Source organism: Solenopsis invicta, chromosome 13, assembly GCF_016802725.1.
Source record: "Solenopsis invicta isolate M01_SB chromosome 13, UNIL_Sinv_3.0, whole genome shotgun sequence".
In the NCBI taxonomy this organism is placed as follows: Eukaryota; Metazoa; Arthropoda; class Insecta; order Hymenoptera; family Formicidae; genus Solenopsis; species Solenopsis invicta.
The window spans coordinates 13,815,614-13,841,109 of record NC_052676.1 but is presented as its reverse complement, the minus strand read 5'-3'; the positions used below and the strand labels follow the sequence as shown (position 1 = coordinate 13,841,109).

The window sequence follows — 25,496 nt, the reverse complement described above, 5'->3', positions numbered from 1 at the left end:
GATAGTAAGTACTTGGATAAAGGAAAGAAAACTTTGATTATTTATAATTACTATTTTATTTTTTTAAGAGTTTTAAAAAGTTTATTTTATATCATTATCCATTAACAACACTGTTATATCTTCTGGTGAAGAAATAATGAAGATAATGTTGTGAAACTTATTATCTGGGAGTTTTTGAGGTCGCCGAGTATGAATCCGGTGTAAAAAATACAAAATTCAAAATCGCGGATTCAATATAACAAACAAAATTTTCAAAATCAACCGAATTCGATTCCCAAGCAGAACAGAGAGTCATCACGACGTCAAAATAAAGTCAAAATGACTGCAAAATGATCATTAAAAATCACTTTTTGATCACTTTACGATTCACTTTGATATCATTTTGACACAATTGTGAATCACTTTGATGTCATTTTGACTTGTTGTTCTGCTTGAGTTAAAACTTGTTACTCGAGAATTTTGACGGTTGCTAATTACGAATTCAATCAAAAATACAAAATTAAAAATGCCAGATATAATATGGCGGACTTACATGACAAACGTAATTTTCAAAATTGTCCGAATTTGCTTGAAAATTATGGCCTCCATTATTGGATTCGCCATTTTAAATTTTCTATTTTAAATCGGATTCGTAATCAACAATCTTCAAAACTCACGGGTAACAATGTTTCAAGCAAATTCGGTTGATTTTGAAAATTTCGTCATTTAAAGCTTTTAATTGAAAGGAAAGTTACAAGAAAGTTATCAAAGAACAAAAGCCACTATACAACATTGAATGTTGATTGCAATTTGAAAATTAATTGAAAAATTTGTATTATATGATAAGGCCAACATTTTTTGTATTTTAAAAAATGACAATGAAAGCAACTATTTATTAAATCTATTAAAATATTTTCTAATTTGGTCAAATTTTTTTATTGATATTTCTATTATGTTCATATTCGTTAAATGTTGAAAAAATATGAAAAAAACAAGATATTTCGCAAAAATATAAACATTAGCAGTCTAATTAAATATTATAAACAATAAAATTAAATATAAATGCATTATTTAATCGGAACATTTTTTAATGTGTCACATGTTATTTTGCCGTTCGTTGAGGTAAGCAGTGGATTTCCATTCCAACAAGCGATACCATTTCCATTCACTAGAAGATCCACCTAATAACATATTATTTTATTACAAAGTATACTTTTTATTTTCACTTCTTCAACTCCTAAACACTACACTGAGTTTGAAAAACCCTGTCCTAAAAATTCAAACAGCATGAAAGTAAAGGTTTATTATATCATCATATTTTCATTGTTACATAATTATATTTTATAAAATATAATACGTGTGTGTGTGTGTGTGTGTGTGTGTGCGTGCGTGCGGGCGTTCGTGCGTGCGTGCGTGCGTGCGTGCGTGCGTGCGTGCGTGCGTGCGTGCGTGCGTGCGTGCGTGCGTGCGTGCGTGCGTGCGTGCGTGCGTGCGTGCGTGCGTGCGAGCGGGCGGGCGGGCGGGCGTGCGGGCGGGCGGGCGGGCGTGCGGGCGTGCGTGCGTGCGTGCGGGCGTGCGGGCGGGCGGGCGGGCGGGCGTGCGTGCGCGTGCGTGCGTGCGTGCGTGCGTGCGTGCGTGCGTGCGTGCGTGCGTGCGTGCGTGCGTGCGTGCGTGCGTGCGTGTGTGTACAGAGTAGGGGAAAAGTACAGGAACAGCAAAATATCTCGAAAACTAAGCATTTTAGAAAAAAGTGTTTCAGATAAAAGTTGTAGAGTTTTAAAAGACCTATTTACTAATATTATTACGTTGTGAGGTTTGAAATCTACAGTGTACTGTAGCTTTCAAGCCTCACAAAGTACTTAACGAAAATAAACTTTTTTGTAGGGTTTTGAAAAGATTTTAACACCAGCTATTAGATTCTGGAATCAAAAATCGGGTGTTCTATTTACAAAGTTAATGTGATTTTGATCTGACCTTGGCGACGCCATTCAAGGTCAAAGGTAATAATATTAGTAAATAGATCTTTTAAAACCCTACAACTTTTATCTGAAACACTTTTTTCTAAAATGCTTAGTTTTCGAGATATTTTGTTCTGGTACTTTTTCCCTACCCTGTATATATGTATATACATACGTATATGTGTAATATATAAAAGGAATAAAAATGCCATAACTTTTTCTAAAAAATATCTTTATTTTAAAATGCCGTATTATAAAGTCCTTAAGTTTTTTGTTGCAAAAATACGATTTAATTTAAAAATAAATTTTTTACAAATCTTTTTTTCGCTTAAGGCTTCTAAGTACTCGCCGCGGCCATATTGAAGTCATGACGTCAGAAACGAGAAATTGCGTAAAATAACACGTAATTTTGTCCAACATGTCATTTGTAAATAAAGCCATTATGAATAAAACAGACTAAGCAGATGACTTTAAGACTAAATATCGGTCACGACTATTCTTTTTCCGCCTAACAATCAGTAAATAGTTGTAAAAAGCATGTAAAGTGAAGCTACTGAAACAGAAAAACACATGGGCACGTAATTTTATCCGACGTGCCATTTCTAAATAATGCCAATTTGGATAAAACAGACTAATTAAATGGCTTTAAAACACTTCTAAATATCGGTCACAATTATCCTGTTTTCGCTTAGCAGTCAGTAAATAGTCGTAAAAAGCATATAAAGTGACGTCTATTCAGACAGAAAAATACACGGATAGCTATTGAAAGAAGTGAAAAATGTACTTTTATGTATAAAATTCAAAGAAATTTTACTTGCCGTCTATTTTTACGAATTTGATAAATACAAGACAAGTCATATTTTCACAATGAAACACATAATAACAAAATGACATGCACAACATCTTATCGTCAATCTGTCACGTTTCACGTGTATTAGTTCTAATTTTGTCTGCGACGGAATGTCGCTACCGTCAATGCGGAGTTCTCGGCTCTCGGCAGGAGTCAAGAGCCTTAATATCATATCCTTAATAATTTCACAAATGATCTATTTCGGTAATGCTGTTTATACTATTACATTTCTGAGATTAAACTTTTATTTTTTTTTAAATTTGTTGAAAAATATTAATTAAAACCAAAACTAACTTCTCAAAGTTACACTACGCATAAATTTCCTAAAAAACACCTAGTGTAATGCAGTTTACAGTTAGCCAGAAATGTAGTGTTTAAGAGTTAATTAAATAAACGTTACCAAAATATGAGCGGATGTACGCACAAAGACTTACAATTAGTACAAGCTATTTATTAATTTAAGTAATTAATCTTTAAACATACCTGCAATTTCTCCCACACTTTTTTCTTTGGATTTAGCACTTCATCCGCAACTCCATTTTCGTGTCCGTCGATAACAATTTTATCGCCAGGCTTGCTATCTAGAGGAGGCCTTAAAGGCTCCACTTGCCTAATTGGTTCTTCACTGTATAAAATATATCGTTTATTGTAATAGTTATTAATCTTATCACACAATATTTTTATTTTTATTTGTGCAATTTGTTCATATTTAATTTTTGTTGAATTAAATAATAAAGAGCAAGACTTATCACAAAAATGTCTACACATTGAAGATATATAATACATATACAGAGTAACATTTTTATGGAAAGACCAAAATACCTTAAAAAAGTTTTAAAAAAAATTTCAGTTAATGTTTTGTACATTAAAAACACAAAAATTTGGGCAATGTTAATAACAATATACAACAAGATACAATTAAGAAAGTTCCTGTTTTTTTTTTTTATTATGCATTACATCAATATAATCTCCAAAAAATTTAAAAATCTTTCTAAAAATGACCCCACTATTTGCATTTTATATATAGGCTTAAATAAATTAAATAAATTTATTAGAGCTCAAAAACATAAACTCCAAGTTCTCAATATAGCATGCTTTAATTTGCAATATATATTTATTCAATAAGTCTCTTTTTTTATTTATACTGATAATCCAAAACTGAGGATTGAAACATTTATTTGTAATTTCTGGTAATATATTATGTTACACGCTAACATCCAGTGTTGGCTTTTATGGCATTAATTTATACTTGGGGAAAAAATTAAATGCTCTTTCTCAAGTAAAAGATTTCGAAATTACAGGGCTGAGTGTAACAATTTTAATAGGATTAGTTGCAATTAAAAGCTCGTATTAATATTATATGATAAACTTATAATTAGATTTTTAATTAGGGTTTTAATTTCCAAGATATTTTAATTGAAAGTTTGTTTGACATGGGAATTCTAGATAGGCTGGATCGTGTTACGACATAATTGCCTGAGCAACAATATTGTATTATCATGCCACACGTCGCCTTTTTTATGTATTTGACGTCGCAACGTTATCGTGACGCACATTTATTAACAAGTAAAATATTTATAAAAAAAAAGAGAAAAATGTTTATCTCATAGAAACAATATTTTGTCACAAACTTTTTGACTTATGTTTTATGAAGCTACAGAACCTGTTTTTGAAACTAAATTTTACAATTTCGTTTTTAAAATATAAACAATAACATTATTTGTTCCTTACTTGTAGTGCAAATACATTAATATTTGCTCATCTTTTGTCTCATACAAGTTATATTCACGAGCTCTTTCTTGGTTGTATATTTTATAAAGCTAAAAAACCTGCTATAGAGTCAAATTTTGCAATTTAATCTTTAAAACATTATAATAAATAAAATAATCTATATAAATAAAATAATCTCAAATGCACTATAATACATTTCGAGTAATATTAGAATAAATTTTTATTTTACTTGGTTTTTTTTCAAAAACAAATAACGAATTACTAAAGATGTTTCAGTTTACGAATGATAGCATAATGTTTTAGTATTTTAGCCAAAATTTGAATGAACAGAAAATCTTCAAATGTCTATAGTCTCTCCTATCAATAAAAAAATTTCAATTATGCTGAATCTTTTAAGCGATAGTGGATATAAACTTGAAAATGATACTTATATAACGTGACACTTACACTGAGGCACAGAGAACCATTCCATGTGATGAGATTCCTCTGAGATTTGCTGGCTTCAGATTAGCAAGAACTACTACCATCCTATTTTCCATCTCGTTCAGAGGCACAAAATTAACTAAGCCGCTGACTATAGTACGTGGACCATTTGATTCACCTAAATCTATTTTTTCAACGTATAATGAGTCGGCATCGGGATGTTTCTTCACTTCGACTATTTTGCCCACTCGAATATCTAGCCTTGAAGGAACAATTTCCACTTCCGCAACTTCTGGATAATAACAAGAATCGCAATTGCAATACAAAACAATTCTTGTATACCTCTTAAGCGAAATGGCAAGTTACAATAACTAACGTCATTAATCGTTATTTTTTTTTATATTTTTTTATAATTTGGTAATAATATTACAATTTTTTATAATAGTAATAATAAGGCTAGGATTAGAATAATCACTTTTGACAATCAACTTATACGTTACTCATTGAAAAATACTAAAATTTGTAACTTTAACTTTACTCATTACGTAACAAATCAACGAGTTACTTTATTCAATGAGTAATGTATAATAACGAGTTGCTTGTCACAAGTAATTATTTCTTACTTTGACATTACTATTACTGTTATGAAAAATTGTAACATTATTACCAAATTGTTATTTAAAAAATAAAACAGTAAAGTAACGGTAAAGTAATAACTTTCCATTCCTGCTTGTTAACGGCAACAAATGATAAAATAATTTATTGTTAACAGGATTGAAAATATTAGTTCATAAAAGTTATACATTTTCGTTACTTAGAAAGTAACGATTTGTTACTGTTTCCATTATTTTTTCATGAAATTTTGATGATCTCTTTTTAAATGGCATGCAACTGTCTATGTTACTATATCCAATTCACTGAGAGGAAACTCCATGGTCGCGCATATGGTTAGAGTTCAGCATAGTAGGAAGAGCGTAGCGTGTTATTACCCAGTACCGTGTACGTAAATACGGCACGTTCAGACCCAGGTTTAGAAAATTGAGAGGATGAAGTAATTTCTACATTTCAATGTAATATTAAATCGAAATCTTAATATATTTAAATTGCTCACTTCCCTCAAAAATATTAAATCAAATTATTTGACGGTATTTATAATGTGAATCAATAATCGCAATGATATATTCTGATACCACCCGCATCAAAAAGAACCTGCTAGTATTACAAGTTTATACGGGCCTGAGCTAGCAATGGAGAAAGTTTCGCAATCGTTCTATGGGCAAAACCTGCACAAATTTTTCTCCAACGCCTGGAGTTTTCTTTCAATGAATTGAGTATATTTGATTAGTTCAACACGAAATCTAGAATAGTTTTAATCAATTACTATATAGTCTATACATATTGTACGTTGAAAGAAACGATTCGTTACAGTTACCTTCATAAATAAAAAAAAATAACTATTACAAAAAAAAATTATGGTAACAAGGTTACAAATTGCGTAACTTCCTAATTCTGTTAAATATATACTTAAGTAGATTAAATATGAGTCACAGCATCAGTCGCTAACTCACTAATAAGTATTTAAAAAAAATATTAAAATAATTAAATTTCAAACTAATTGCAAATTAATATTTTTTTAAATCTAATTTTTATATAGATATTAAAATATTTTTTATTGAAAATGTAATTATATTAAATTGTTCTTATTTGTTCATTGACTAATTCAACTGACTGGTTTCTTATTTGTTCATTAAATGGTACAAATAACTCTACAAAGCTAAATTACTTTGTTTCTGTGGAGGAGGATATGCTTTGTTTGCAAGCGATTTCAGTTTCGAATTTGATTCAAATTCCTTTCTTATTGGATCAAGAAGTTTATTGATGTGCACCTCTACGGCATTTTTTAAGTCACCAGGATGTATTTCTTGGTTCGCATAGGCAACTTCTAAATCCGCATATTTAGAGAAGCACACATCACCGCCTGAAATCACAAAAGTACAAAAAATGTAATAAAATATATTTCTTTTTCCTTTAAATTATCTGTACAATATAAGATATTTTATTTTAATTTTCCCAAGCGGATATTTTAGAAACTACGCAAAATACAAAAAAATGTTTCAAACCAAAGTTATACGGCTCAAAGGGGAACATAAGAACTAATGATTTAACCTTGAGTAACGTGGTCAAGGTCAGGTCAAGGTCACATTAACCCTTACTAGCCATTGTGGGGTCACTCACGTCCGAGCAAAATTTCATATGTGCTGCACACGCCTATACACCGCCTAAAAAAAACTTCGTTGGTGGGGAAATGCGGTGCCACAGTGGCGCTTTTTAATAGCCGTTATTTCAATAGTTAGGTCAGTATGAAAAATTCACAGTGCACAACTAGCAGCTTCCAGCAAGAAATAATAATGGAATCGACGTCAAATCGACATCAAAATGATGATTTCGATGTCGATTTAACGTCGATTCCATTATCACTTCTATCTGGGGAGCTTGGTTGGTGAAGGGGCTAAAATTGGAATTTTTAAATTTTTTACAATATTGCATTTTATCAATATATTTGCACAATATTTCCAGTTTTTAACTTCTTATTAATAAAAGTATTTGATCTTTATGTTATTATAGAAATGTCGCATCATATGTATAACATATATGTAGTATAAAAAAAATATAAAGATGTAATTTTTACTTTCCAACACTAAATTCGTATTAAAATTCAATAAACTTACAAAATTGAAGCTACATCTATCAAAAGTTCCATATTATCCGCTAATTTGATATCATAAAAATAAGCATTATTCATGTTGTAAATTTAACTTTAAATTATAAATTCAAACCTACGGAATATTTTTTAAAATAAAAATATGATTCTTCAACTTTAATTTCTTTTTTTAACTTTACAATAATTTTTAAACAAGTTATGATTTTTCAAAAATTACTCTGCATTTGTCGTACCTTTGTTCACTTATTGGACAAAATACATAGTTTCACCAATTGTTTTTGCCATTTCACTTTTTATTCGTGCACTAAAAGATTAAAATTAAGTAAAATTACGGTCAAAAATTATCTTATTATATCCTTTAATAAAAGCATAAAACGCAAGTGATTCCACTAGTGCGGAACAAAAAATTACGATGGCGAGAAAATATTAATTTTTTAAATGAAATATCAATTTTTTATTTCAGAATTTAATAGCTAGTGTCAAGAACTTTTAAAAACACTATAATAAAGTTTATTTTCATTAAGTTCTTTTTGAGTTATAAGACTCAAAATTACAGTGTTGTGACATAAAATATAAAATATCAAAGCAAATATGTTTTCTCAACATCAATTGATTCATACTATTCTGTAAATAAAAGTATTAAGGTAAGATTATCGAAAACTGAATGTTTTATAAGATATTTTGAATTAGGTCAAAATACTGCAACTTTCGAGTCTCATAATTCAGAAAGTGCTTAATAAAATAAAATTATGTTTTGAAAAACTTGTGACACTAATTATTAGAATCAAAAGTAGGGTGTCCTATTAGGAGTACAAATTGAAAACCGCCGTTTTTTGTCAAAATTTGAGGATTGATTGTTGAAAAATGGTTACATACTTATTCTTGAAAGTATTGTCCATCGCTGGCCACTACTTTCTCCCACCTTTCGGGCAGCATACGAATCCCGCGTCGAAAAAACTGCTCGTCTTTTGCGGCGATCCACGAATCGACCCAGTTTTTGGCCTCTTCGTAATAATGGAAGTGTTGCTCAGCCAGGCCATGCGCCATTGATCGGAACAAGTGGTAATCTGAAGGGGCGATGTCAGGAGAATACGGCGGATGAGGTAAGACGTCCCATTTCAATGTTTCCAGATAGGTTTTAACGACCTGAGCAACATGTGGCCGAGCGTTGTCGTGCAGCAACATCACTTTTTCGTGTCTTTGCTCGTATTGTGGCCGTTTTTCCTGCAATGCTCGGCTCAAACGCATTAGTTGTGTTCGGTAGCGAGCTCCTGTGATGGTTTCACCCGGTTGCACCAACTCATAATAAATCACGCCGAGCTGGTCCCACCAAATACACAGCATGAGCTTCGAGCCATGGATGTTTGGCTTGGCCGTCGATGTTGATGTATGGCCGCGGTAGCCCCACGATTTTTTCGCTTTGGATTATCATAATGGATCCACTTTTCATCGCCGGTTACAATGCGATGCAGAAAACCCTTCCGTTTTTGCCGTTGGAGCAGCTGTTCGCACGCGAAAAAACGCCGTTCGACGTCTCTCGGCTTTAATTCGTATGGCACCCAGTGTCCATGCTTTTGGATCATTCCCATGGTTTTCAAACGATGTGAAATAGCTTGTTGAGTCATGCCCAATAAATCTGCAAGCTCCTGTTGCGTTTGAGATGAATCTTCATTCAGTAATGTTTCCAATTGTGCGTCTTCAAACTTTTTCACCTGTCCGGGACGCTCCTTGTCTTCTACGCCGAAATCACCACTTTTGAAGCGTTGGAACCATTCTCGACACGTTCTTTCACTAATGGAAGCCTCACCATAAGTTTTTACAATCATTCGACGCGCCTCAGCCGCAGATTTTTTCGAATTGAAGGCAAAAAGCAAAACTTCCCGCAAATGACGCTTATTGGGCACAAATTTCGACATTTTCGATCACAAAAAAATATATAACGCCGATAAAAATTCACAACTGCAATTATAAGGAATTGTTGCCAGATACCCAACCTTACATTTAAAATTTTTGATCTAACGTTTGGCGCCAGCATTTACCGCTGGCGCCATCTACTGGAAAACGGCGGTTTTCAATTTGTACTCCTAATATTTAAAAAAAATCAATATGACCTTGACTTGACCTTGATCATGCCACATAAGATCAAATCAATGGTTACTATTTTCTGAGCTCTTCTGCGCCATACAACTTTTGTTGCAAACATTTTTTTCGCATCTTGCGTAGTTTCCAAAATATCTGCCTGAAGAAATTTAAATAAAACACCTTGCATAAAGTAAACCATATACCAAATTCTGCAGTTCTTGGTACGTTGAAAACTTCGCCATCTTTGAATAATGGGAATATAACGTGTTTGGTGAATGCTAAAACTCCATTATCTGTGATGTTTCCAGGTTCGCAAAACGCTTTCTTTAGCTTCTTTTTCACTGCCGCAGGATTATCTAATAAATCAATCTTTGAATCTTCTTCCGATGAAGACATTTTAGCACCTGCCAAACCGGGAACTAAATAAAAGACAAACGTAAAAATGTTGCAAATAATTGCGTTGTATTTAAGTGCAAAAAAATTAAATCCATTTCTCTGCTCAATACTGACTCATTGGATTCATCAGATGGATGTGTTTTTCGTAACCTAACATAGGTAGATATTTCTCTGAGAAAGTGAAAATCTTTCTCTGATCTACACCACCAAATTGCGCGTCCACCTTTAAGTGATGTTCATCAAGCGCTTGTAAGCCCGGGTAGAGAAGACCTGATAACAGTGGATTAGCGACTTGTTTAACGACTTCGGCACCAGCTTTCTTCGCATCATGCTCAGTTACCAACGAGCTCAAACGATATACATCTAAGGTATATTCCCTTAAAAAAAAAAAAATTATTTTAATTAATTATAATATCTAGATACATATACAACACACAAACATTAACTTAAAAATGTTAAATTACAACATTGCAAATATTAAATTAAATTTTAATATAATTATAAAAATATAAATTTAACGTTGAAAAAACATTGTAGAAATGTCAAATGTTCGTTGTACGCCTAACGAATATCTTGCAGACATTGCAGTTCAGCATTCACAAACATAAACAGATTATAAATATTTATCACAAATATTGTATAAAATATTAAAATGTAAACTAAATATTTTATACAATATTTATCATAACATTTATGATAAATATTTATGATCTGTTTAATCTAAAATCATAAAAATATCTATAAAATATTTCAACAAATATTTATAAATATTGTATACCATTTGGGTAAACAATGACGTAGTAATGGAGCACTCGCACGCGCACGCACACTATCAATTGCGCAGCTCACTAAGCTTATCTAAAGGACCGCATTGATTGGATTAGTTTATTCAATAATTACTACTTTATTATGCATTATAAAAAAAAATAAAATTTTTAACTCAGTTTTTCACAAAGAATAATGCTATATGTATAATTAGTAAACGTTATTTAAGATACTTATTGTATATGTACACAGAGTGTCTCGTAACGCTTCATAAATATTTCAGGTAGCGAAAGAAGATGAAGTTTTAAACTAAAAGTTTCTTTGCCAATTTTGGCTCAGATCATTATTTACCGAGTTATTAACAATTAAAGTTGATCAATCAGATTGCGCTCAACCGGAGCGCCCAAAAGCGTAAGGTGTTGTGGGACTCCTCGCGCTTACTGTAAACATTCTCCCAATTAAAATTTTATTCTAATTCTTCATATTAATAAATCTTCATAATAAATAAATTAGTCAATCAATCAATAAATAGGTAAATAAATAATCAAATAAATAGATAAACGAGTAAGAATATATTACAATTGGAAATGTATTCAATATTTGATTATTTTTTATTCTTATTTACTATTTATTTATTTGTAGTTTAATTAAATTATTTAATTGATTTGTTCATTCAGTTACTTAATTTTTATGGCTAACCTCGTAGCGATAGGGAAAAATTAACTACGAGATGTTTGTCATGGGTATAAAAGATTATTAAAAAAAAAACATCAAAATAAATTGTATAATAAATAATTTATTAAACATCTTCTTCAAAAAATGTTTTGACATGTATCACGCATGATTATTTCGTTTTATTGTCTTAGAAACCAATGAAGCTATCCGTTTTTATTTAAAATCACTTTTTTAAGAAACTGTTTAATTTGTTTGAAGAGAAACTGTTTAACAAATTGCTTGTAACCTATTTATTTTGATTATTTCTTGTTAGCATCCTAATATTAGTATGTAACGTAGAATTCCATCTTTTTCCTTACAATTCAATCATGTTATTAACGTATAATTCTATCTCTTTTCCTCATAATTACGTTATTATTTTAAATCAAAAATTAAAATATACAAATACGTAATTAATTAAATTCTTGAATGTCATTTACACAGTAAACAATTTTTGGCTAAATTTAACATACATATTTTATTGTGTACCAAACAGTTCACCCAAATTTTTTTGTTAATTGAACTCAAGATAAATACATATGTTAAAAAATAACACAAATATTATGTAAAAAATTAATACAAAGAAAATATAGCAATGACATAATTTAGAAACAAATTTTGGAAACGCATTTCTTCAGTAAAATTAACAATAATTTAACATTTTGTAACTATATTATTTGAATATTTTGTATTAAAATTGTGTTATACTTTGTGTTTGGTATTTTACATTTCTTAAAACTAAAATAACATTTACAGATAAATGAACAAATAATATTAAAATAATGTAGCTTTAAAATGTAAATTGTAAGATAAATTAATAAAAAACACCTGTTGACATTATTGTTAATTTTACTGAAGAAATATGTTTCCACAATTTGTTTCCAAATTATGTCATTACTATATTTTCTTTGTGTTAATTTTTTACATAATATTTGTGTTACTTTTTAAGGCTCCTGACTCCTCAGCCAAAAACTCCGCATTTTTAAGGCTCCTGACTCCTCAGCCGAGAACTGACGGTAGCGACATTCCCTCGCAGACAAAATTAGAACTAATACATGTGAAACGTAACAGATTACGATAAGATGTTGTGCATGTCATTTTGTTATTATGTGTTTCATTGTGAAAATATGACTTGTCTTGTATTTATCAAATTCGTAAAAATAGACGGCAAGTAAAATTTCTTTGAATTTTATACATAAAAGTACATTTTTCATTCCTTTCAATAGCTATCCGTGTGTTTTCTTGTCTGAATAGACGTTACTTTACGTGCTTTTTACGACTATTTACTGACTGCTAGGCGAAAAGAGGATAGTCGTGACCGATATTTAGAAGTGTTTTAAAGTCATCTGCTTAGTCTGTTTTATTGAAATTGATTTTATTTACAAATGGCACGTTTGACAAAATTACGTGTCATTTCACGCAATTTCTCGCTTCTGACGTCACGACTTCAATATGGCCGCGGCGAGTACTCAGGAGCCTTAACATATGTATTTATCTTGAGTTCAATTAACAAAAAAATTTGGGTGAACTGTTTCGTATACAATAAAATATGTATGTTAAATTTAGAAAAAAATTGTTTACTATGTAAATGACAAGAATGGAATTAATTACGTATTTGTAAATTTTAATTTTTGATTTAAAATAATAACGTGATTGTAAAGAAAAAAAGATAGAATTGTACGTTAATAATGTGATCAAATTGTAAAGAAAAAGAAGATAGAATTCTACGTTACATACCAATATTAGAATGCTAACAAAAAATAATCAAAATAAATAGTTTACAGCAATTTGTTAAACAATTTCTCTTCAAACAAATTAAACAATTTCTTAAAAAAAAAAGACTTTAAATAAAAACGGATAGCTTCATCGGTTTCTACGACAATAAAACAAAATAATCATGCGTGATACATGTCAAAACATTTTTTGAAGAAGATGTTTAACAAATTATTTATTATACAATTTATTATGATAACTTTTTTTTCAATAATCTTCTTTTATACCCATGACAAACATCTCGTAGTTAATTTTTCCCCATCGCTACAAGGTTAGCCATGGAAATTAAGTAACTGAATGAACAAATTAATTAAATAATTGAATTAAACTACAAATAAATAAATAGTAAATAAGAATAAAAAATAATCAAAAATTGAATACATTTCCAATTGTAATATATTCTTACTCATTTACCTATTTATTTGATTATTTATTTACCCATTTATTGATTGACTGATTTATTTATTAATATAAAGAATTAGAATAAAATTTTAATCGGAAGAATGTTTACAGTAAGCGCGAGGAGTCCCACGGCAAGTTACGCTTCTGGGCGTTCCGGCTGAGCGCAATCTGATTGATCAACTTTAACCGTTAATAACTCAGTAAATAATAATCTGAACCAAAATTGGCAAAAAAACATTTAGTTCAAAATTTCGTCCTCTTTCGCTCCCTGAAATATTTATGAAGCCTTACGGGATACCCTGTATATACTTTCTTTTCAATTTTCAAAAAATAATTTGTTCAATATTGTTTTAACATTGCAGCAACATTAACAATCGATGGAGAACAATTAATATAAATTCAATTAATAAAACATTCAGAATGTTTTAACAAAAGGTGTAAGATTTATTTTTTTAACAAAACAACGAAGAATTGCGATAATTAAAATTTTCTCATTCCACTTTTAGAGTAGCAACATTAAGATTACCTGTGAAATAGTACTAATTGTACTACATCCACATGGTCGTTTGGGCTCTTCTTGCAAATTCGACCTCTTTACTCGAAGATTAATTTTTCGCAAAAATGCAGCTGTATTTTAGCAACGGCAATCTTGATGTTGACTTCAAAATCATTAATTATCTATGAATTATTAACGCAGATTTTCCCTTTAACGTAGCCAAAAAGAAAGACATAACAGTGTTAAATCGCATGATCTTGATGGCCAATTGTTGTCGCTATTTTACAAAATTAAATAACTAGAAAACTTAAAACGCAATAAAACGATTATATAGCATGTGGTCCCATCTTGTTGGAAATAGAAGTTTATCGTGTCCATATTCTCAGACTATAAAAAGTCAGTCAATATATCTCTATAGCATACTCCATTCACTGTAACAGCTCTTTCAGCATCGTTTTCAAAAAAGTAAGGTCAAATAACACTCAATCAAAATCCGCACTAAACTCGTATGTTCCGGATGCATTAGCTTGTCCTAAATCACACGCAGATTTTCGAAGCACCAGATATGGTAAAATCAAAGCCGCTGAAATATAACCGCATCTTTGCAAATAAAACTGATCAAAAAAATGATCAGTTTTATTTGCAAAAAAAAATTATCAAAAACTTCAAAAAAAGAATGAGAGGCTGCAAGAAGAAACGACATTTGGATAATATACTATTCCACACATGATCTATGTGTTTCTACTCTATAACGAAATAAACAAATCTTAATCATTGCAATTCTTGTTTTATTAAAAAAATAAATTCTATACCTCTTGATGAAACATGAGCGTCCCGTTTAACCACATTGCAATTGACTACAGCCACTTACAGTGCAATTTTTCTCTTGAAACAACTAATCAGAATCCAGCAAACACCACGTTACATGTAACGTAAATGTTAGTTGTAATTTCCCACTCAATAATATAACTGTTATATAATACACTCGTTATATAACAGTTACATTGTTGAGTGGAAAATTACAACTAACATTTACGTTACATGTAAATTTGTGTTTGGTGGGAATATATTATTTATATTAATTTAGCCAATTAGCGACGTGGGTAATCAAATATCATCTGTTGAAACACTTTAATTTAACATTATTACGTTTCAGCGATGTTCTTTCAATGTGTTGTGTAGACAATATATCAAACCAAAAGGATAAAGATAAACACAAGATAATAAAATAATAAGTTTATTTAATACTTACTTAGTTAATTGGTAGTCTGTGCCTTTAACAAATTTTAATTTATCTAATGGTACATCGATTGATTTCAACATCGCTTTGATCATAGCCTCATAATATTGAGTACGAAGCTCTAAAAGCTCCCAAGGTGCTTTCATGTTATCTAAATATGCATGAAGGTCTGCAAAGAGAATTGTCACCTCGGTGCTGGCCCGTAAGAAATCAGCTATCTTAGACATAGGAGCAAAATAGCCAATATGAGGTTTTCCTGTTGTAGCTGTACCCCAATACAGTCTTAGATCACGTTCTTTTAAAATATTCTTCAGTTTCTCATCTCCTAACCATTCGGCTAGATTTCTGGTAATAAGCTTATACTTCTCGGTCCATGCTAAAGCCATTATTGCTCTTTTTTGTATGTGCAGTTAACTATTCTTTGAAATTACCTAAATAAATCATTAAAACAACTTAAGCTATTTTGCATATAAGATATCCTATTTTGCTCTAAGCAAAAATTTCGAAAAATATAAAAATATGAAATAGAAATAAAAATATTAGAATATAGAATAATCTATAGTTCACGAGATATTTTATATTTTATTCTATGTATATTTCAACATGAAATATAAAAATACTTCAGAATATAGAATAATGCCAATTCAGAGCCAACACTTGTTCGTGTGTACATATAAGAAAACATTATTTAATTAAATTTATAAAAATTAGCAGGTAAAGTTATTTAAATTATGCCATTTCTTCTAGCAGAAATTAGACACAATAATTGACTTAACCGGTTAATGACCATCGTACTATACATATATAGCAACTTGAATATCTCAAGGACAAATTAATATTTTTTAATAAAGTATTATTTTAAATATTTTATTTATTAAAAAATATTAATTTGATTTTACGCTCTACATTTTGATATACCCTATATATAGTGACCCATTTTAAAGAATTCCCAAGAATATCTCGAAAACTAAACATTTTAGGAAAAAGTGTTTCAGATAAAAGTTGTAGGGTTTTAAAAGATCTATTTACTAATATTATCAGTTTGACCTTAGATGGCGTCGCCAAGGTCAGATCAAAATCACATTAACTTTTTGAAGTAAAACACCCTATTTTTGATTCTAGAATGTAATAGCTGGTGTCAAGAGCTTTTCAAAACACTATAATAAAGTTTTTTTTTAAGTACTTTTCGATTTATGAGGTTTGAAAGTTAAATTTCTCAAAAAATATACTTTAGATAAAAAAATTAAAAAACAAGCGTTTAATATTTTTAAAAAACTAATAGCCATATTTTTTGGCTTGACTCCTGACTTCTACTTGGGAGGCTTCCTCAAAGATTCTGTTTATCGAGAAAGACCAATCACCAGAGTCGACATGATTCAAAGAATTTGAATAGCGTGCAATAATATTACACGCGACACACTTTTGCATACTGTTACGCACTTTAAACGCTGAATCCAGCTTTGTTAACAGGTTAACGGTGCCACTTTTGAGCACCATATTGCTTAAAAACATCAACTATAACATCAGTCCTTTTAAAGGCTACATGATGTACAAAATCCGACCGTGCTACCTCTTCGCGGTGTACATCGGGCAACGCTAAAGCCGGCGGTATGATGAAAAAATATAGCCATCATTAGACTGCTTTTCAAAAAATATCAAATACCTGTTTTTTAATTTCTTTATCTAAAATGTATTTCTTGAGAAATTAACTTTCAAACCTCATAAATCAAAAAGTACTTAAAAAGAAAAAAATAACTTTATTACAGTGTTTTGAAAAGCTCTTGACACCAGCTATTAAATTCTGGAATCAAAAATAGGGTGTTCCATTTAAAAAAGTTGATGTGACTTCGATCTGATCTTGGCGATGCTATCCAAGGTCAAACTGATAAGATCAGTAAATAGATCTTTTGAAACCCTACAACTTTTATCTAAAACACTTTTTCCTAAAATGCTTAGTTTTCGAGATATTCTTAGGGATTCTTTAAAATGGGTCACCTAGTATATGATCACTCATTTTCATCATACTTAGTGGCGGTTTTCAACTTTTTAGAGTCGCATTCGCTTATAGTCATTTGAAACTCATTTAAAGCTCATAGAATTTGAAACATTATTTTCGTTTTTGATGCTTCTATTCAAAATAAGAAATCTAAATCCATCGTTTTCTGATTTCAAAGTACAACTAATTAAAAATATTATTGTAAATATCATGGTAAATCTGTAGACCTCAATTATTTCATCTTTTACGTCTGATAACTAGACACTTTTCTTTTTATATTGAAAAAAATAAAAATCATCCAATCGGACAAAAAATGTATGATTTGTACTACAGGAGCGCAAAAAAATTGCGACTAAAAAAATACATAAATAAAAGCATCATATCACATATTACTTTAATTATAAAATCTTTCTTGTTTCTCCCATTATTTGTTTTTGGATTATGACAATATTAATACTTACACTGTCCAAGAGCTGCTTTTTATCCTTTCTCTCATCCATCATAGAACTAATGTTTATTATAGAAATAGAAAACTCCTAAACAGTACAAATATCAATATTGGTCATAACCCAGAAATAAATAAAAAAAAAGTCCAACAAGTTAAAGTGACTATGTCTACATTTATATGGTTTGATTTATGTCAAAGTTATAACATATTATGAAACTAGCCAATCACAATCTTTCCAATCTTCAAAAGAATAGTTATGATTGACAAGTAACATAACACTAATGTTACAATTTAAGTGTAAATCGGGCTGTGTAAATGTAGCATATGATGCTTTTGCTCATGATTTATAATACATCATTCTTTGCATAAAAATTAATAATCTTTTCAGCATCCATTACTTTTAATATATTGTAGACTCATCCATTAGTAAGGCAAAGCTTTACTAGATATAATTTAACATATATGTTTTTGTTTTAAGTTCACACCTTTGTGTAGAAGTTTTGCTAATCTTTTTAGTAACCATTTTTAGTATTGTAGACTCATTTATTTGAGGCAAAGATTTATAATAGATGTATTAATTATTTATATTAAAATCCAAATGATATATTATAAGTATACTTTTCAAATTTGCTCACTTTTCACAACCATATGTGATTGTAAAGCATGTGCAAATGGCCATGGAGCTTGTTTAAATATCATTAGATTTCATTCAATTGACAAATATCCTAATTGGGATAACTATTAACTTTAAGCATTAATATATATATATATATATATATATATATATATATATATATATATTGCTTCCCAAAGCAGAGTGATGCTTTTCTCAGGGAAACGTTATTAATATTATTTGCATCATTCTATCCTTGTCTATATCTAATGAATAATAAAGATAAAAAAACACAAATAACACTAATAGTGATTTCTCTAAATGAAAAAATTTTGGTAAAAATGTAATCTATCAATATGTTATTGTACAAAATGAACAAATTTGACACTCTGACAAATTTTTTCATTTTGTACAATAACGCATTGATAGATTACATTTTTACCAAAATATAAAAGAAAAACTGTAAACTAAATATTTATCCTATTTTATATTAAAATTGCAAAGTTACATAAAATAAAAAAAAATATTAAAGTAGTATTTAGAATATATATTTCACTGAAAAAATCATTGTTTTGATATAAAACAATAAAATCTGTCAAAAAAAACAACAAGCAAATTAAAGTATTAAAAAAAATCATGTAAATTTGTAAAGTACATGTGAAGGTTCCATCCCTCTTTCTTGTGCGTCAGGATTACATTCGAAAAATATAACCCAACCTAACCCAAACTCAATTTTAGATTGACCACGTTGGCATGCATCATGTCGCGATTTCTGATTTGAAACTAAAATTGAAATTCCTTCATCATTCAGGCATGTCACATTTTGTCGATTTGCTCGATATCTTGATCTTCAAAAAGCTTAAAATTAACACTTAATAATTTGCCTCGCGAAGCACATCGCGTTTCTTTCTGCCAGATTTTGTTTCAAACGCGTCAAATAAATATAATATTTATCAATATTTCCGGTGAAGGCCGCATTCTAAATAATTGCTTTTTTAACATATTTTCTTTGAAATTTCATGCAACTTTGCGTTTTAATGCAAAAGAGAAATTATTTTTAATATTTTCAACATATGCGGTAAAATCCGTAAACTAAATTACTATTAAAAGTGTGTCTAATATAATTTATAAATCTACTTTTTCTCACATACAAGAAACATCTGTCAAACTTTTTAATAGTGAAACATTAAACATGAAGTAACCTTAACATCATATGGATTCATTTTCGTAATTTCTTTTCGCCATTTGCTTACAATATTGTGCGAGAAGTTAAAATCAAATTAGTCCAAAAACATATTTTTACAAGTCAGTTTACGTTTAAAACTTATTTCAAGACGTTTAGTCCACCTAACATGATAAAAATTAACTTTCTTGATCAACACTCACCTACTCACCAATAGTGTGATACTCGGAAGGAATGGAAGGAATCCTTCCACCACGGTCCGAACCCGGTACTCATCCCTCCGGACTGCGTTCCAAAACCGTATTACAGTGGTTGCTTCCCGTAATGTGCACATCGCGCAGATCGCAAATATGCATTCAAGACGGCGTTCCGCAAACCTGCATATGCACACCCCAGAACAATATACGAAATGTATTCCGAAAGTTCTATCGAAAATATCCCTTTTAATAATAAAGTTGGTCACACTGTAAATAACTACGTTGTGTTCCGTAATAAAAGTTGAGTTTGTGATTTTGTTAGCTTGCAAAGACCATCGGAGAAATTAGTTTAATTTCTTGTAATTTAATTATTTATAAAATAATTTTAATGACGTATTATTTATTAAAATAATTCTAATTATGTATTATTAAAATAATAATTACTAACAATTATTTTTATTTCAAAATAGGAATTAAGCAAAAAATGGATTTCCAAAAATTCCGTGAAGCTAAAAATTGCAAGTTCTGATTAATTTTAAATTATTAATTGTAAGTAAATTAAATTATATCCGTTGTGTACACTAATAGTGCATGATAAAATTTATTCTATTTAAGTAGTCGGAGAACCTACAGTAGCTTATAGCTGGCATGCTTATAAATGTTAGACTTTTATTAAATATTATCATAATATAATTTCATACTTATTTCATACAAAATCAAATAAAAGTAAGATTATAAAAAAATAATATCAATATTGGCAATATAAAAAAATTTATCCTACAAACTTTGCAGTCAATTTTCAGTCTTTGAAAGTTCTTGTGCTCTTCAATTCCTATTTTAAAATCAAAATTATTGTCAGTAAATAATATTTTAATCAATAATACATAATGACAATTATTTTATAAATAATTAAAATACAAGATATTAAACTAACCTCTCTGTTGATCTTTGGAAGCCAAGGATAATTACAAATTCAACTTGCATTACGGAACACAGCGTAGTACTTTGACTATATAAATATGGACTGCTAGGCCGGTATTCATAGTCGAGTCTCAAGTCAGCACTTAAGACCGTCTTGGCGAAGATCGTCTTGTTCGAATAAGGGTGACACTCTTTTGGACACAGCACGATTGGACACCAACCAATCATCTTGACTTATCTAACCAAACCAACGGAAAAACTCTAGGCATCGGCCGCTGTGAGTGGTGGTGTCCAATCGTGCGCACCCCTTCGAATAAGATCGTCTCAATAGTAGTACATTTCATAGTCATGACTTGAGGCGAGCTTGGCGAAGAAGTTCTTGCTCAAGTTGTGCTTATTTGATATAAGATCGTCTTCGCGAAGCAATGCTCAAGCTGGGTATTTACGATAACTAATCGGATCTCGGATTGGATTAAACAATGGTACTCAACGTAGGTATAGAAAATTTCCCTAGGCTAATCGGATTGACGATTGCTGTCTCAAATGTAATCCGATTGATGACGAAAGCGTGAAGACCGAGAAGCATGCTTGAAAAGTAAGTCTCTTTATTTTTTTAAATAATAACACAAAAAATCAAAGATAAAGTTAAAAAGAATGATTTGAATTTAGATTTATTGTAATTTTTTTTGTCTAAACACTGGATTTCGTTTAAATTTCTGTTTGTAAAAATTAATAAATCTATTCTAAAGTTTGTGGTTATATCGGAAACAAATCAAAATTAATAAAACAATTATTAATTGTTAGGTACATATTAAAGCATATAATATTTCAAGCATATCATATAGAATTCCTGTTTATTATAAACTTAGTAAACATAACTTTGAAATTATTCAACTATATTACACATTAATCAATATTAATTTATATGTTAAAAATCAATAATGTCTCTGAAAATGTTTTTTTTATTCTTTTCCAGATCGTAAATGAACTTCAACTCCAAGAATAAATAAAAATTATTGGAAAATGGATTGACATGAAAAGGACATTATTGAACAATATTAATTTGTGCTAACTTAAAATTTGTAAAATCTGCTATTCCTTGTTAGTTGTTCATTAGAGAGTAATAATATAAGAACGGAATATACATAAATAAAATTCAAATAATTGTATGCATATATGATGCGTATATTCCATTTTTATATTATTACTCTCTAATAAACAACTAATAAAGAAAAGTAGATTTTACAAATTTTAAGTTAGCACAAATTGATATTGTTCAATAATGCCCTCTTCATATAAATCCATTTTCCAGTAATTTTTATTTATTCATGGAATTGAAGTTTATTTACGATCTGGAAAAGAATAAAAAGAACATTTTTAGAAACATTATTAATTTTTAACATATAAATTAATATTGATTAATGTGTAATGTAGTTGAATGATTTCAAAGTTATTTTTACTAAGTTTATAATAAACAGAAATTTTATATGATATGCTTAAAATATTATGTTTTAATTTGTATCTAACAATTAATAATTGTTTTATTAATTTTGATTTGTTTCCGATATAACCACAAACTTTAGAATAGATTAATTAATTTTTACAAACAGAAATTTAAACGAAATCCAGTGTTTAGACAAAATAAATTACAATAAATCTAAATTCAAATCATTTTTTTTAACTGTATCTTTGATTTTTTGTGTTATTATTTAAAAAAATAAAGAGACTTACTTTTCAAGCATGCTTCTGCGTCTCCACGCTTTCGTCATCAATCGGATCACATTTGAGACAGAGATCGTCAATCCGATTAGCCTAGGGAAATTTTCTATACTTACGTTGAGTACCATTGTTCAATCCAATCCGAGATCCGATTAGTTATCGTAAACACCCAATGCTTATTTATGAATCGGCTGTTCCGTGATATTTCTTTTGAATCTTCCAATGGGAATATTGCATACATTGAGCTAAATGGAACAGACTCAATATTCTATTGTATCTGTAACATTCTGTCAATCAGTGCAACGAATTAATTACATTAATTTAGCATAAAGATTAAAAGAAAAATACTCAGGTATGTAATATTAATTAGAAAACAACATATTCGGAAATTGCTAATTTTTATAAAATTACTAAAAACAACAAACTTAAGTATTATACCTGCTTTTATATTATAACCTCAACAGTAGATACGAGAATCTCGACTGTCTAACGAAGTTTGTTATCCTGATTCTTTCACACAGTGTAAAAATCATAAAAATTAATTCTGGAGATTCAGTAGAATTAATTTTTACATTGCGCTTTTTACATTGCGCAAGAGAATCAGAATTACGAACTTCGTTAGATAATCGAAATTCTTAAGTTTATTATTGAGGTTATAATAAATACAGGTATTTGAGCTTGAGTTGGTTTATTTTTAAAAGTAACAAACAAGTTAAAAAAGAAAGATTTGTTTTTATTTTATCTAGTCTTAAAATCATATATTTATAATTATATGTTATTTGGCTAATTGAAAAGTAGAAATTTTATTACACAAAGCTTACATGCATATAATAATTTTATATGCAAATATAAAAAAAATTTTCAATAATTCTTATATATACTTTGACATCTCTAGAAAGTATTTGTATAATTGTTTATTTAAAAAATTGTATTTAAATGTTATAACTAATTACTTAGTTTTTTAAAGAAAACAAATATGCAAATTACTTCATTGTATGCATATAGGATTAATTTATCTTGTTTGTTAATTGAAAATGTATATTTTATATTGTTGCAGAATATAGGAAGTACAAATTCCAAATATATAATAGTTATTCTATCGGTGCAACCTGTATTGTCTCTGGTACAACATTATGAATTTACCCTCGAGCAAACTCTTTCTAAATTGACAAGATTTTTTTATCGATTGGGAGCTGATGCAGTATTAGATATGATAATGGCTGATGATTTTGTTCTATTGGACACCGTCAAAGAATTTATTGAGCGTTATAAAGCTAGTAAGGAGGGCACGAAAAATCAATTACCATTGCTGTCCTCTTTGTGTCTAGGTAAAATAAATATTTATGAAAACAATCAATTAAAAATTTATAATGTTCTTGTTTCTATATCAGGTTGGGTGTGTTACGCTGAGAAAACTCATGGAAATTTTATATTGCCACATATAAGCGTTACAAAATCACCTCAACAAATTATGGGGTCATTAGTAAAGTACTACTTAGCTAAAATTATGGGTCTATTGCAACAGAACAGATATATCACGTAACTGTAATGCCCTGCTATGACAAACAGTTGGAAGTTTCCAAAGATTTTTACAATCAGCAGAGAAAAACGAGAGACGTAGATTCTGTCATAACGTCAAGTATATACATATATCCATATTAAACCTTAGAATTAACATTTAAATATAAATTATGGTATCAATTTTCAGTTGAATTGGAACAGATGCTGAATGAAGACGGTTAATTAGTATTAAATAAAATAAACGAAGGTGAAATTAAACAACCATTTCGTTCCTACAGTGAGGAAATTGGAACTAAATTATGCAGTCATAGTGGCTCAGGATCAGATGGTTACTCAGACTTCACTTTTTGTTACGCAGCGAAGAATCTTTTCGATGAAGATGTCACAGTGGATTTTAAAAGTCTTAGAAATCTCTACTTCCAGGAAGCAGAATTGAAGAGAAATGACCAAGTGTTATTAAAATTTGCTATTATTAATGGCTTCAGGAATATACAGAACATAGTTCAAAAAATGAAAAACGGCAAGTGCGTTTACGACCATGTCGAAACATGCCCGTGTAGTAATTGTTTTATTTAAAATGTATTAACACGATGCATGTAATAAATAATTAAATTTAATATAATTACTTTTATTGGGTTGCCTAAACGGCGAGGCGCAAGTGAGACCCGATGGAAACATTCAACCCCAAGAACTTGCATTGGCATTGGAAAATATGTATCGTAAACTCCCGCTAAGTAAATCTCTGAAGAAAATACAGTTGTACAGAATTTGTACAAAACTTGGTTAGAAGAACGTACAAAGTTTACGCGTATTTTAATACACGATATTACGAAATATAAAAAATGAACACAGCACTCGCAATAAAGTGGTGATGTAAACTATGTTATATATATCATTACTTGTATAATCTATATTTTTTTGTACAGTAAGTTCATTGGCTGATTGACTCTATTTTTGCAATATAACAAAAATAAATAAATTACTAATTAATTATTTGACGCCCACTTAAAGCCATGACTTAAAATATATACCAGCATGTTATATAAATAAATTTTATGTTCTTATATATGTCTATTTAATATCACCTTATATATACATAGCTTACATTAATTGTAAACAATTAAAATAATAATCAAAAAATTTTATTTATTTAATAGAAAATAAGATACAACTAATTATCTCCAAAAATTCTACAATGCAGGATCATATAAATTAAAAGTAATGAAGGATAAAATCCTTAAAAAATATGATTGAAAATAGGAAGAACGTTATAAAATGTAAGATTATTTATTAAAGTTGAGTTTTTTGATTATTAAAGTATATCTTAATCAGCACACAATAATTTTTAAATGCTTTTTTTAATATTT

The 25,496-nt window shown here is 29.5% G+C and overlaps 2 protein-coding genes across 5 annotated transcripts; one reads left to right on the top strand and one right to left on the bottom strand.

The window, feature by feature from the left end:
• Window positions 1-37: 37 nt before the first annotated feature.
• Window positions 38-20,117, bottom strand: LOC105197021 (tyrosine--tRNA ligase, cytoplasmic). 4 transcript variants are annotated; one of them, XM_026139883.2, is made up of 8 exons: window positions 19,975-20,117; window positions 15,544-15,962; window positions 10,256-10,518; window positions 9,949-10,164; window positions 6,725-6,919; window positions 4,966-5,233; window positions 3,271-3,412; window positions 38-1,160 (listed from the first exon to the last, which is right to left on the bottom strand). In XM_026139883.2, exons 2-8 carry the CDS (start codon window positions 15,915-15,917, stop codon window positions 1,047-1,049), a joined length of 1,572 nt encoding a protein of 523 aa, XP_025995668.1. In that variant the 5' UTR covers window positions 15,918-15,962; window positions 19,975-20,117; the 3' UTR covers window positions 38-1,046. The 4 variants fall into 4 exon arrangements, with proteins under 4 accessions (XP_025995668.1, XP_025995669.1, XP_039312889.1 ...); XM_026139884.2 differs by having other exon boundaries at window positions 19,983-20,098; XM_039456955.1 differs by lacking the exon at window positions 19,975-20,117 and adding an exon at window positions 19,791-19,811.
• LOC105206942 (probable cytosolic Fe-S cluster assembly factor CPIJ010948) lies at window positions 20,006-25,193 on the top strand. Its single transcript, XM_039456500.1, is given in 5 exon segments — window positions 20,006-20,092; window positions 23,666-23,936; window positions 24,000-24,124; window positions 24,127-24,247; window positions 24,317-25,193. Coding segments are annotated over 5 exon segments (993 nt in total). The 3' UTR covers window positions 24,706-25,193.
• Window positions 25,194-25,496: the final 303 nt, after the last annotated feature.

What these genes read in the sequence shown, in the direction of transcription:
- LOC105197021 (XM_026139883.2), bottom strand. Translation starts at nt 15,917, where the DNA reads ATGGCTTTAGCATGGACCGAGAAGTATAAGCTTATTACCAGAAATCTA. An exon ending in ACAGACTACCAATTAACTAA is followed by an intron (nt 10,519 to 15,543) that starts GTAAGTATTAAA and finishes TTTTTTTTTAAG; the next exon opens with GGAATATACCTTAGATGTAT. An exon ending in ACCAAGAACTGCAGAATTTG is followed by an intron (nt 6,920 to 9,948) that starts GTATATGGTTTA and finishes TTGTGATTTCAG; the next exon opens with GCGGTGATGTGTGCTTCTCT.